Source organism: Convolutriloba macropyga, chromosome 1 (genome assembly GCF_964194025.1).
Source record: "Convolutriloba macropyga chromosome 1, txConMacr16.3, whole genome shotgun sequence".
NCBI classification, from domain to species: domain Eukaryota; kingdom Metazoa; phylum Xenacoelomorpha; order Acoela; family Convolutidae; genus Convolutriloba; species Convolutriloba macropyga.
Window position 1 is genome coordinate 25,230,668 of NC_134468.1, and position 15,672 is coordinate 25,246,339.

At 35.9% G+C, this 15,672-nt stretch overlaps 1 protein-coding gene across 1 annotated transcript in view; it reads right to left on the bottom strand.

Moving 5' to 3' along the window:
• Positions 1–15,672, bottom strand: part of LOC142347600 (synaptosomal-associated protein 23-like) — a 63,056-nt gene that overhangs the window by 31,423 nt on the left and 15,961 nt on the right. The window contains exon 2 of the mRNA XM_075398944.1: positions 14,845–14,976. Coding sequence (XP_075255059.1) covers positions 14,845–14,976 — 132 coding nt within the window. The remainder of the gene's footprint in view (positions 1–14,844; positions 14,977–15,672) is intronic.

The following is a 15,672-nucleotide window of genomic DNA, read 5'->3' on the forward strand; positions in this document are numbered from 1 at the left end:
TGAGAAACTAAAACTTCTAGGTCAAATTACTTTCAAAACTTCTTTCGACATTGAAGGAAAGTATCAAGTGGAAGTTACCACATGGGTTTCAGCAAAAGATGGTTGCAAGCCGAATTTGTTGGGAATGGATTTCCTTGAATCTACAGTAAAATCTATTGACCTAACCACTCCAAAAATTGATTTAAAAACTTACCCTGAAGTAGCCGTCACATTATCTAGATACCAAACAAAAAGCTATCCATACATTAGCTCTTACAAAATTGTAACTCTTGACCAGCAACTACCATTAGCACCAAAATCAACTCGAGTAATATCAATAAGACCTCCGAATGAATTCTTCAGAAAGGGAACCTCCTTCGTAATTGGAAGTGAACTGCAAGCTCAAGGAATTTATACTTACAACGTTCAGTGTTTTAGAAAAGAAAAGGAATTACCAATAATGCTAAACAATCCTCAAAACAACAAGGTTGTCATCCAAAAGGGTCCTATTGGGCACACTTTAGAAGACATTGAAATTAGACAAGACCCAGAATTTTCTGTAGTTGACAACGTTGCATTCATAAACCACCTAATGAATAGTGACACTAATTGGGATCAAATATTCCATGTTAGTGAAAAACAAGGTCCAAAAATTTCAAAAATTCAAAATTTCTTTGCAAGCAAAACTCCTGAAAAACAAAAGAAAACAGAAAAGCGAAAAAGGCAACAAGATTTTACCAACAACTACGAATTAGAAACAGACTTTAGCGACGACCTCAAGGATCTTAAGCCACAATTAGAAACAACTGATGAGAACATCAGACCCGTTGAACTTCCCAAAGAAAAACTTAACAGATTTGACAAAACCGATCAAGCTTTTCTCAAAAAATTTGATTTCAGTCAAGCTGATATCAATGACGAAAACTTAGACAAGTTACTGAGGACTTTAACTAAAAATAAAGACGTTTACTCTCAACACAAATACGATGTTGGAAAGATAATGCAAAAATTTCATGTCAAACTTTTACCAAATTCAACTTTAACCAAACAGAGACCTTCCAAAGTACCATTACATTATCAAGAAAAACTAGAAAACCTTTTGGAACAACTGTGTAAAACAGGTATAATCCGGGAAATGGGTAATGATAAAGAAATGGGATCAGAATTTATTAATCCAATCATAATCCTACCCAAGGGGAACACAGTAAAACTGGTTATAGATGCCCGATATCTAAATTCAATAACAGACCTTAGTCGATATTCATGGCCACTCGAACCAATCGGAAGTCTATTAACTAGATTAAAAGGTAATTTCTTCACAACCAGTGATCTTTGTTCAGCCTATAACCAAGTCCCTCTAACTGAGGAAACCAAACAGCTGGTAAGTTTTGTATTTGGTCCAAAGCAATACACATTTGAACGCGGATTTTACGGCCTATGCGGTCTACCTAATTTCTTTAGTCGTATAATGACTATCCATTTTGCACCATTAATTAGAAAAAAACAAGCTATAACCTACATTGATGACACCATCATGCAAGCGCAAGATGAAACCGAAATGTTTGAAATAATTGACAAGTACCATGAACTTTTACGGAAATCAGGATTGAAAGCTCAACCTGAAAAGACTAAATTTTTCCTTAGGAAAGTACAGTTCTTGGGACATGTAGTAGGTAAAGATGGGATACAACCAGTCAAGAAGCGAGTAGCAGATTTAAAAGCACTTAAGTCGCCTGAAAACAAACGTGATGTCATGAGAGTTCTAGGTTGCTTAGGATTCTACAGCATGTACATCAAAAATTTGCATGTTGATTGCAAACCATTCTATGACTTAACCCGCACAGAAACTAAATTTGTTTGGACAACGGAACACGAAAAACTGTTTAACGACATTAAAAACAGAATTAGCGAAGATACTATCTTAGCAATACCGGATACTAAATACCCTTTCCACGTGCATGTAGACGCTTCTTCTATAGGAATAGGCTCAATTCTCGTTCAAGAATTTCCAGAAGGGAAACGAATAGTGTCTTTTAACTCTAGAATTTACACTAAAGAGGAACAAAAAATGAGCACCACAGCACGCGAACTTTGCGGTGTAATATCGGCATTACAAACTTATGAGCATTACCTAATTGGTTCTCCCCATCCTGTATACGTGTACACAGACCATAAGCCTTTAATGTATCTATGGGGTAGAAGAAGAAAACTCTCTCACAGGTTTTTTAGATACCAGTTAGTAATATCTCAATTTCAGAACTTGAAAATTATTTGGACTGAAGGAAAAAACTCAGCTTTCCCGACATCCTAAGTCGCAATGTAAAACTTAAAGATCTGGACAAATATCAACTTAAACACAAAATGATACCAAAAGACATTAGTTTTTACGACGAGCATGGTAGCGAGGAAAAATACTTCATTTTGCGTGATAATGAAAAGGGACCAGCAGATGATTTTTTTCCAATCCTAAAACAAAGCATAACGGGTATCGACAAGTTCATTTTCAAAAATGACAAAATGGTAAAGCAAAAGTACGACAATAATCAAAACAGACTTTGCTCAATAAACAATATTTCGGAAGATTTCTCGTATGGTTCATCAATTAACCACTATAGGCGTCACCGCAAACATGAAATAACCCCTGTATCAGAACAGGAGGAAGACGAAACGTCTGATCATTATACAGAAATTGATTCCTACCCTGATGAAGGGATAACCGAGCAAAATTTTGACCCAATTTCGGAATTTGAATTGTTCAATGAGAACCAGTCACCGGAATTAGATTTTGACAAACTCTACATTGATCAAACTAATACCACAGACTCGGAGTACAGATTCCCTCTAGAATACGATAAAGTTTTTCTCGTGAAAAATAGCACTTGTATAGATAAAACTGAATTAGCAAAAAAATTTCCCGAAAATACAAAAATCCAAGATGCAAGAGAACTCATCGATAAACTGACAATCTTCTCCAAAGAAGTTGATTTAAATACATCGGTAATTTGTCAAGAACAATTAAAAGACCCAGTGATACAACAAATTCGCCAATTAAGGACGAACAATAACAAAGATGAAAAGAAAATTGAATTCCGACAATCTAAAGCCATAATGTCATACATTAATAACTTTGAAAAACTGAGTTTTGTAGGCAACATCTTATGTATTCAACAACAAACAGACGAACCAGATATTGAATACTTAAAAATTTGTGTACCACTTTCATTGTTCTTTAAAGTTTTTCAGCTAGCTCATTGTGAACTGTCAGGTCATGTAGGTTTAGATAAAACACTTGCTAATGTAAAACGATTTTTTTATTGGCCCGGAATGTATAAATGGATTGAAAACCTGATTGCTGATTGCCTTGAATGCCAGAAAAATAAGCAAAAACGGAGAGACCTCCACGAAGCACCTCTCGAAAAGTGGACTGATACAGTCCCATTCCCCTTTCATACGGTCCACATTGATCACAAAGGACCTTTAAATCCTCCATCAAACGGTAAACACCATTGTTTAGTTATTGTCGATTCATTTTCGCGTTTCATTCAAGTATACCCTGTACTTTCCACAGACGCAGTAGACACCATAAAAGCTTTAGAAAAGTTCATCTTGTCCTTTGGAATACCACAAAAACTTGTTTATGATAAGGGTTCGGCATTCATGAACCAAGATTTTGCGAGTTACATTCATGAATTAGGTATAACACCCGCGCCTCTAACTGCTTATGCGCCTTGGACTAATGGTAAAGTCGAGATCCAAAACAAACATCTAGGAGCACATTTCCGAATTTTTCTAGAACAAGCTCGAGGTAAATGGGACGAACTGGCACCAAAATTTGCTTTTTCTCATAACACATTTCCAAATGCTAGTACTGGAATCTCACCTTATGAAATTGTGTTCGGACAAAAACCACAGATACCTCTGTCACTTAAGTTAGGACTCCTACGAAATTCACAACTCACGTGCTCTTCCGAGTTTTGCAAAGACCTGCCCCTTCACAGGCATACCTTGCAAACTTCAAAAAACACCGAAATTGACAAACTTCTAAAACCGACTATTAACAATTCGTTGCTTATGCGAGAAAACCAATTCAAACAAATATACAGTAACGCTTATAAAAAGAGCTTAGAAAACAATAACCGCGCACATAAACATAGAAACAAACACAAATTAGGCAAGCTACTTGAGGTTGGACAAAAAGTTCTAATGGAAAACCATCAAATTGAGTTAGGAAAGTCAAAAAAACTACATGAACTAAGATCAGGACCTTATACTGTAGAAAAAAAACTAACCAATGTTAACTATGAATTAACTTTAGATAGCAACCCGGCCACCAGGAAGGTCGCTCATAGAAATCACCTAGTCGAGTACTACCCAGCTACTGAAACTATACCAGAGTTAACCCTAGAGTATGGTATAGGTAAAAATAATTGTGACACATTTTATAATAATCTAATGACAAGTCAGATGAATAAACTCAATAGTCCCTTGACTCAATTCTCCTTCCAAAGCCCCACTAACACCGAATATTTCCCCGTGGATAATTTCATACGAAGAGACTCCCCTGTGCAGAACTTCAACCCTGACCGAACACCTACCAATTTCGATTCTGGATTCAACGAAGCAAGTTCAGGTGGTCGTGACAACCCACCTCCAGTCCAAACACACCTGCCTAGCGGTAGTCGAACAAGAAGTTCAACTCCTTGCCCACAGCACAATTCTAGAATACATCTAGACCCTAATTTAAGTCCTCTCCGCCCTAATACATCGGAGCAAGGACCTTCTAATTTACAAACTTTAGAAAATAATAATAATAGGCGAACTTCTAGCCGCTCGGCCAAGCCGCCATCACGCTATCAAGCCGGATTTACTTAACTTTGTTTTAGGTAGCAATAAATCCAGTCAACATTTACTGGCAGTGCCTATTGCTACTACTCATAGCCTTAATTCCCGACTTGAAGCGCTAAAAAAGAACAGGATGAAAAGATATCCTTGTTTTGAAAAACTCTATTTTTCTTATTTACTCATAAGTCTTTTCTACTTTTGTACTCTTTCTGTAGTTATTAACGCTACTGAGGATATTAATGACGTATCTAACAAACTTAGGGTCATTCATTATGACTGTTCTAAAATGAAAGAAAATAAAATGTATGGTTTAACACAAGTCTCTCCTTGCAAAATTACACCCGAAAACATTCAGATGGTTGATACACATGTAACACTTTATCAACGGTCTTATCGGACCTTTGTTAAAGCTCTTATGTGCAAAGTCACTGCAATGCTCATTCGTTATAATTGTGGTATGTTTTCCCATTCATCAATTGTACACAACGCTCCAATAATAACATACGATATTATTGTTTCACCCGAACAATGCCTAAATGCTAATAAAACTGGAAAAATTACTGTTACCGAATTTGACGATGATGACATGGAAATAGACATAAAACATGGAATAAAAACTGTCTCCTATAAAAACCAGGGAGTTGATCTTGAAGGTGAATCATCAATATCTTGTGATAATCGTGGTCAAATTAAACATTTCTCTTTTGAAACCCTGATGCAAGAAACTGTACTCGATATTGATCTTAATGACAGAACTGTCTATAACAGTCAAGGACTAAAACTTCCTTGTGCCCTCTCAGAAGGATGTTGTCATTCGACATCACTCGACACCTTTGCATACAATTGGGAGGCACCGGAAAATTGTATAGTTACTAAAAGATTTTCACAAGACGCAAAAATGCTAAAACATGAAAACGAACTTGGTAACGTACAGTATTTCATAGTGAGTGATGAAAAATCGGAGAAGCCCTATGAAGGACCAGGAACGTATTCTCCTGCTGAAATGGACATAAAAATTAGAGTAATTGATGAAAAATAAAAGGTGTGTGGAAAACCAGAATTTATTTACAGAACAAATTTAGATTCCTTATATGTTTCTTATAAAGGCGGATTTAATATGAAGACTGGCAAACCTTATAAAACAAAAACTCAACAATTTTTTCATAAACTTCGTGTTGAACCTGACAATAGCCTAAGTGTAAATGGGTTTAATAGGAAGCCTTCAGATGAACAGATCCGAACATCCGACAATGGTTTTGTTGCATGGGAACACTTAGACAAAGACAAGTTAGACTATGATCTTAACCTTGCGGTAAAAATGGATTTTGTCATATATCATAATTACATGCAAATAAAACAAGCATGGAAAGGTTTGGTCATAGAACAATGCGAACTTGACCGAACTCAAAAACAAATGATACTAATGCAGGCTATCCAAAACAATCGTTTAGCTGGATATATGTTAACCGGCAACCGCTCGATGTTCTTAGACACAGAGGGTAGCATAGGTTGGCTGTACCACTGTCCAAAACGAAACTCACCACTTCAGGTTCTTGAACAGTGTTATGATAGGATTCCTATTCATTATGATGGTAGGACAATGTTCGTCGACCCAATTACTCGACAAACCTACCCTTTTGCAAACGAAGTAGATTGTGTTGGAGGCTACAAAAATGCCTACCAATTAGATATTGATAATGAAAATTCATGGTACCATTTGATGCCAGCACCTGTTCCTTTACAACCGCCAAAAATATTCACTTCAAGAGTTATTAGTTCTATTCCAAAATTTACTGGTTACGAATCGCAACGTGCCGGAATTTACACACCAAATCAACTTAAATCGTTTTGGGACAATATCTTGCATTCGGAAGCTTCAAAATCTGTTTTGACAAAAATTTCAAGAGAAGTTCTAGAAGGAAGAAGCATAGACTATTCTCAAAAAGATATCTATGCGTCGGCAATGGGAATTAACAGACAAATTTATCTAGATTCTCTTCTTTCACCTACATTTTTTACAGACCAGTTCAAAGGCACTTTTGGAATCATCACTTTTTATCTGGAAAAAATTGGAGTTTATTTTGCTTGTTTCTTGTGCATAAAATTCTTAACTGATGTAATCGTAACAATCATAAGAGCGTTCGAAATCCACAAAATATCCAACAAATCAATGGGTTTTTGGAAAATTCTATTAGGAGCAACATATAATCTTTGTATCTTATCGTTCTTTACACCGGTATTCTCTAACGAAACCAAACCGTCGGCCCCACAGAACAACAATCATTTTTTACCGCTTAGTAATTATCAACCTTACAGCACAATAGAAAAAACTTACAAATGCGTTGAGGATCAACCAAGAGAAAATAAAATTGATGAGCATAGTCATACAGAAAATAATAAAGTAGAATACCCAAATCTGGCGTCACATCAACCACAACCACAAAATGATGCAACCATTGGAAGTGTGGTGGCACCTCCTTAAAGCTGTTAAAAAAAATCATCTTTTTCATAAAAAAAATAATTTGTCTCAAAAATAAAAAAAAAAAATATTTGTATTAGACTCTATAAGTTAATTAATATCTTGTTTAGATACACCTCAAGGATGCTATGCTATGCAACCCAAATTCATAAAACAGCCTAACGCTTTATTCATTCGATTTGGACAATACACCGGACAAATATTATCATCAAGTATTTCCGATTTAAAAACTACTGTAACTATTAGAGTTGCATCTTTCTACTTCAGTGACATTATAGACTTGGACGTACCGCATTCAAATTTTCAATACTTCTCATTGTTAAGAGCCCTGATTGATGACACAATTACTTTTGTAAACATTGGAGTCGAATACAAAATTGTTTCAAATCGTCTGAAGAAAAATATTATTAGACTTTGACTTTTCCTGTAAGAGACATGTGTGGATTCCTTTCTTGCTTTTTATTTTTTATAATCCATTTTCATCTATGTAATCGCAACTATGTCTATCTAGCTATTGCCTGCACTCTTCCCCTACTCCGATTTTGCTACATTGAATCCGATTGATATATTACCTATAAATATCAATCGTTGTCAATAATCCTCTTTTCAGAAATAATTGACACACCCTTTTTTATCCTTTTTTTACATTTACATACTTTTATACATAGTTTTGAAATGAAGAACAATAAGTTAATTAACAACTAAAACGCTTCCATTAATGTACTTTTTGTTTCAAGATAGACTCGTTACAATTTATCAAATAAAGAAAACTTTTGAAGAAAATCACGGAGACATTCTCCCTCAAATCGTTATAAATTTTGAGTTTTGGGACACTTGGGAAAACGATACTGTGATTTTAACCCCTCATTCGTTGTATTGGAATTATTTCGTGTATTTAGCACAATTCGACCCTAATAGTTTGCCAAATGAGCTAGATCAGCAACATGATTCATTTAACTAATAGAAACTTACAAATCAGAATCGGAAACCAAAATTTTGAGCTATTAGCCGTATACTATGTTTCCGCTATAAGTATAATGACTTTCGCAAAAAAACCCATGACAAATATTTACAGACTTTTAACTATTTTCATTACTCATCCTCAGTTCGCCGAATTCACCATTTTTCTAGCATTCAAAGAAAACTCGGTATTTCAAGTACAACATCCAATCTACATTGCTTAAGTATCATTCTAAACTATGATATTTGCGGTTAACAATAAATTTGTAGAGTTACAAAAAATTCAACGATCTTTTGATGCATACCCAACTCCTGTACCTACTATGCTAGTAACACTCAAAGAGATTCAAAGTGAAAAAATTTGTTTGATAAGTATTAACCCTCTCTCAGTCCATTGGAAATTCTTCCTCTTTATTCTCGAAAATCCAAACTGTGTACCTCACAATATTTATTTTGATTCCCCAAAAACTGATTCTTGCCAAAACGATTCAATCTTTAAAGAGTTGGAAACTATCAACAATTAAAAGCAGCAATGATATTCTCATACCAACACTGCCTCATACAAATTCAATTTTTTGAAAAATCATTTGTCACGACAAAAAGCAACCGAGTAATCCCACAACTAATACTCCATTTTGAATATTTAAACACTTGGACTGATGGAACCATTATCTTAACACCATCTTCCCCCTTTTGGACATTCTTCATAAATATATCCCAAGCTTTAATTGGTTCCAAAATCCCTTTTAATTTAGATCTCCTATAATGCTGTTCCACTTTGGTGAGCGACTAGTCCAAGTAGAATCCCTCGAGAGATCATTCATTGAAACTCCCACTGCAGAAATAAAGCCCTGTATAATCATACATTATACTGACTACGAACGTGGATGTGAGGGTTCTACTCGAGTCACCATGGGAATGATGCACTGGGAATTCTTTCTCGCACTCATCGATATCGAAGAGTACTTCCCAGTCAACTTGGGCGCTCTTCAGTAAAGTAATTTGTTTTACATAACTTGCTCTCCACAAAAAAAATTTTTTTTTCCTCTCCTTTCCTCTTCTTCATTTTTTTTCTATCCTTTTTTTTCTGATCAATTTGTTCTTTTCCCCTCATTTCTTTCCAAATTGTTAAAACTAAAATGATTTTGTTTATTGGTAAGGAAAAAATTAAAATTCTTAAAGTAGAAAGATGGTTCAATATTTGTTTCACACAGTATAAAGCATGTATCAAGATAACTTATATGTTTTTAAGCACCGGTACCACTAATCATTATTACATTTATCCAAACGAGAAACACTGGAATTTCTTTTTTGCTATTGCAGATTTAAATGTAACTATCCCCAACGAACTTGAACACCATGGATTAGAACTCGTATACCCGGATCTTTCTAATTTGTCCTTATAATGGGAAACATTCTGAAAATATCGTCTCAGCAACCTCAAATTGATACAACCCCTAAAGTTGAATGCCCTGTTTGTTATCTCCCTTGCCGTCAATTCAAAAAACTGCACAAAAACCCAAATGGTCAGCCCCCCCATTTTGCTTGCATTCCTTGTAGAAATGAATTATTTAAATATTGGAACCAACCTAAATGCCCCATTTGCGTAACTCCCATTTATACAATCAGTCATTGCCATTATTTCCAGTGTGATTCTTGTCAAGAAATCAAAAAATTATCCACTTGCCACAGCCACTTCAAAAGCCTAAACCCCAAAAAATCAATTTGTTTGCAGTGTATGACTTGCACAACTACTAAATGCCCTTTATGCAAACAAACAATTGACCCAAACAACCCGTGGTAAAATCCTCAATTCAAAACTACGTTCACAAACTATCCAAAATGTTTACCCGCACTTTACTTGATTTTTTATTAATGGCCCTTATGATTATTGCAGCAGCCTTCTCCTTCGTTTTAACCGTTTTCCTCGTAGTTGTAAGTATTCCTTTTAATTTTTTGATGTTCATAATTATATTAGTAATAGACCAAGCAATAAAATCCCAAAATAATCGACAAACAAATCCTCCAACCGTGCCAATCCCATAATTCCCTCCAATAACAATCTTTCAAAAATGAATACAACTGACAAAGAAACCAATACTATAGAATCCAAACCGGTCTCATTAATTTGTTTATGCTGCCGACGTGAAACAATTGCTTTCAAGAAATTACACGACAACCCCCCTAACGAACTACCCCACGTAAGGTGTCTGCTCTTTTACCAATATGTTATAAAAGATATGGGCTATGATTTTTGTCCAAAATGCTCTAAATTTAATGTTATCTTTTCAATCTTTAACTGGTTTCAATGTGATATTTGCAAACAAACAAGATTTCAATATTCTGTTGCAAAAACGTTTCATCACAGTGACCACAAGCCCGTCAACTTTTGTAAATTTTGCGTAGAAGACTATAAATTATGCCCTCGTTGCGAAAAAATAATTACATAATGCGTCCAAGAACTCCCAAAATTTTAATTCTTTTCCTGCTTTCATTTTTGATCCACTCGATATCCCTAATTCAATTCAGTTTTTACCAGGAGCAAATCACCTCCTTCACCCTAGTTCTACACTACTCATTGAATTGACAAAATGCATCCCGTAACATTGTTTATTCTTCTTTTTGTCCTCTTATGCGCATTGGCAATATCCCTTTTTATTAATCACTACCTCCTTTCCATTTTCTCCAGATACGGGAAATGACCAATCTAGACCTATCCACAAAAATATTTATCTTAATCCTAATTACCTTGCTTGCAATATCGTTCCTTATTAACCTCATCCTACTGCAGTTTTTCAGACGTTTTCCTGTTTTTGTATAAGGAAAATAAAATAACAGTCACTCGATGGGTCTTTCACAATCCCTATTCGACGGTTTCCGTTGGTTCTATCCCCATAAGGACATTATCTGCCCTATATGTTCACGGAAAACCGTTATTGTAGAAAAACTACACAAGCAATTCCCCAAAGAAAATCCCCACTATGTATGTATTCCTTGCAGAAAAGCACATTTTAAAAGATACCGAAACCCTAAATGTCCCATCTGTCTTCGACCTTGTCTTCCCGTCCTGATCACATCCTATTTCCGATGCAATTTATGCAAAAAAATGAAAACAGAATTAGGAGTAACAAAACACCCACATTTTTCCCAACATGACGAACACCGATTCTGTCGCGTATGCATAAATAAGCAGAAAAAATGTCCCATTTGCAAAAATTTTTTAGACGACGTTGTCTAATAAACCAAACACAACTCAAGTACAAACGATCTTTTTTTCTCTTTTTTAACTTTTCCTCGGGAAGGGGTTATCTCAGCTTTCTCCAGCCTGCCCCCCCTGGCTTTTGAACCTAAATAATTCAGAACACTAACACGATAACTGAAATTTTCAAAAACGACCCGAAAATATTTTCTTTCAGCTCAGCAAGGTTGTCTCCCCAGCTGCACGGGTCGTTGCAGCCGTGTTAGTGTGACGCACGCCCCAAGACTCACACCTCCGAGCAGCGGAGAAAGACGTACTTGTGCCAGGGCTGCCCGCCTGGCATAAGTATAAAAACTTTTTTTATTATTGCCCCCCCTCCTTTATTAAAGTTAACTTTGCATTTAGCAAAACAAAAACTTTTATACCAAACTTTAATAACAAATGCATTTAGCATTATAATTTTTAAGTAAAGCAGTTAGCAACAAAACCTTACAAAAACATTTTTTACAATACAATACTTTTTTATATTAGCAATACAATTGCAAACTTGAAAAGAAGCCATAATGTGTGATAATTAAGACACAGGAAAAATAATCAAAAATAATTTTAGATCCCACACATCACAATGAACAGCCAAGCAGCACTTAAGAGTGTGATCACCACAACTAATCAAAATCAGACTGTCAACATGTCCTCTACACGAACAATTTACACTCCCCACGAACAATCTGCAGCACACCCAAATCAAATTAGGAGAACTGGCCATCCAAGCAAAACATCAACTCCTCCATTTGCACCCATTAAACCACAACTGGACACTCCATCAACTTCTAACCAATACGACCCTGAAGTTAACTGGAAAATAAACCGCAAAAGATGCCCCTCACAAACTATAAAAAGTAACCACGCGGAAAAGATCCGAAAACTAGCCAACATTGATGACCTCTTATCTGAAGAAGATAGGAAAAACAAACACTACTGCTTGAGCGTACAACGAAGCAGAGAGTTAGACATAAATCCTGAGAACCCGAGATTTCTCAACCATCTGAAATACACGCTCAAAGCGAATTACAACAAGTTCACAACATTAGAACGGGTGAAAGTTAGAAACGATGGCACGAATGAGGATTGCTTCATGAAATCAGACGAATTGCCTCTCGTAAAACATTTTAGCTTGAGCAGCGAATCCAACACGTGGAGAATAAAGAACAGAGATCCAGAAACAAAAACGTATAACGTAAGGAATCACCAGCTGGATGTCTACATAAACGTCCCTTATGATGCTATAACCGCATTCCCCTCAGCAGACGACCATTGTAGCGAAACATCGAAGGAAAGTCTTATCACAGAAAACAACCGCTTCAAGCAAGAGCTCTTCATAAAAGAAACGGAATTGCAAGAATTGCAAATAAAATTTGAGAAACTAAAAATGGAGAGCAATGAAAAAGAAAAAACTACCAGCGATGACTACTGGAGACGTCAGTATGTAATTACCAAACAACTCCAGAAGATTGAAGACAGCAATCTAAAACAAATAAATAAGGTGTACGCCCAAAAACATCTAGAAATCACATCAGCGAATCAAAAGCTCGGAATTGAAAATAAGAAGTTAGTGCAAAAGATTAAAGAGCTCAATAGCGAATTGAGAAAATTGAAGGACAAGAAAACTCGGAAAATTAAGCGAGAAGAAAGACGCCAACTAAAAGCCACAAGGAAAACAGACAAAAAACCTGTGGAAATGGCGGCATCATCACCTGTGGAACTGACTATACAAACTGAAGAAGTTGTGGAAGTGGTTGATATACTGGACGACGGTGACAGTCCTGTAACGAGCCCAGTCATCCTTCCACCAGAATTTTTCAACTGATATGGCCACCGCCCTTTGTAAATCTTTTGTACCTATCGCCCTTTGCGATCACTTTCATAGCATAACATTATCGCCCTTTGCGATTAATTTTATAAACTGTCTGAACTTGTAGTAACTCATTCATATGTCCCAAGCGCAATAAAATCATATACGATGCAGTATATTTCTTTCTTTTAATCATTTTCTTTTCTATCTTAAAAATCGGGGTGAGCTGTAGTATTACAAGAGCCGTTACAAATGAACGGATAATTGATCCCGCATTAGAGCGAACGTATTTAGGCGCTAATTAACCATTCTTTCGCCGCGCGCTAAACAAACTAACGCTTGTTAAGACTACCAGTACACAAGTATTTAAACAACTCAGTTCGACTAATTTAAATAAGACAACTTTAGGCCTGGATCTCCTCGCTTATATCCAGGATAGAAAATGTACGTTGTTGAACGTAGGCGGCCTGTAAAACCACAGTTTCTTTTGATTTAAATTACTTCTGCTTTTGACAGTTGCAATGCAGATCTTTCCCCCCAAGTTCAATAAAGATGAAGCAGATTGCTTCAGGGGAAAAGACAATAGAGTCTCATAAAAAGCCCCCAAGTAAACCATAATTGTTGCGGTTTTAGAAGAGGGGGAAAAGCAGAAAACAGGCGCCTGCGTGATCAATAATTGATGCTCTCAGCTTTTTAGATTTTTATTATTTTTTGGAGTTTCAATAGTTTTTCCGTGAGATAAAAAAAAGTTATTTCTCTTGCCTTCTCGGCCAATAGGAAAATTAAGAAGCACCTCACTATGAACGTGAGTTTGTGATTCGCTCCCTATCGGCCCAAACGGAGCTGAGAGGAATTAATTGTTTCTCTCAGCGAAGTGGGACGGAATAAAATGAGAGAGACAGAAATCACTCCCAGAAACAAGCAGCAGACAACTGCTTTCATTTTTCTCAAAATTTAACTTCACTTTAACAATAAAATAGTCGAACAAAATTGTTTAATAACTTAGACAATTAATTCCAGATTCGATTTTATAACTTTCTTTTTTCGACAAATAACATAACTGAAGAAACACCCAAGAGAACGATCGCCCAGCAGCTCACCTCCATTTCACCACTACACAACTGGTAATTAGTAAGCTGTAATTTTATATTTACTCTTTTATAAATTAAATACTTTCATCCCCCCAACTATTTTAAATTGAGACTTATAGCACAGACAGGTCTTAGGCATATATCTTTGCCTTCGATTTGTTATATCTTTTGTCAAGTTTGACTGGCATACATAAAGAGATCTCGTATTGTGTGATCTGTAGCAGCCCAGCCAAATTTGATAAGATTAGCGCAGGTCGGAACATCATGTGCGAACGCACATTAACAAGCCTCCTTGTTTATTTATAAGAAATCATACTGATTTAAATTCTAAAAATTTTGTTTATCTAGCACATCGACCATTTATCTTGCAAGATCTTGCACGATAACAGTCCAATTTCGACTGTGGTATAATTAACGGTTATATAATATGTAATGTTGATACCTCAGAAAAAGATGTTCGAGGCCACAGAGTCCGAACTTGAATCTGGTCTTGTTATACTTGACGACAGCTGTGTTCAGTTTGTCATCTGCAGCACGCAGGTCATCGTGCAAACAGCCAAGATTGGCCTCTATGCTGAAATAATAAAGAGCACATCTCTCCTTCATTTTATTCGATAGCCCAATTAAAACCCAAATTTCCTCTGCTAGACCCCATTTTTCTTGGTTATCCAAAATTTTCTTTCTTGATACCGTGATAAGATATCATGATGTTATTTTACATATAACACAATTAGTTCCTTACAACATTAGCCATGTTTTAGCATTTTCAATCTACGAAATTTCGCTCACGAAATTATGTAAGAAATTTATGCTGAGGAAATTGAGATGTGCTGAGATATGCTGAAAAATTAATGATTTCGTACAGAAGAACGAAAAACACTTTGATGTTTGTTGGCGCTCTTAAACAAAAAAAAGAGCAAAAAGAGCCTACATTTTCTGCTTTCTGATATTTTTAATAGTTTATGTCAATTTCATTGCGTGTTAAGAGTTAATTGTTGCCAATGACACATGATGGTTACATTTTTTTCAGAATAAATGAGGGCAATGCTCTATGTGTATTGTAAACAACTGATTTAGTAAGAATCGATGCTCCGAAGAGTCGGTCAAATTTGTAGTTACCATCAATCTTTGACAGTAGACATGGCTATTCAATTTCAATCGATTACACGTCATTTTACAATTTTAGGTGCCAGACCACAAGTTGGAATGTCCAGGCCGATCCAGACGGACCATGCTCCCACGTCCAGTCGGTCCCAGATGGAAAGTGCCT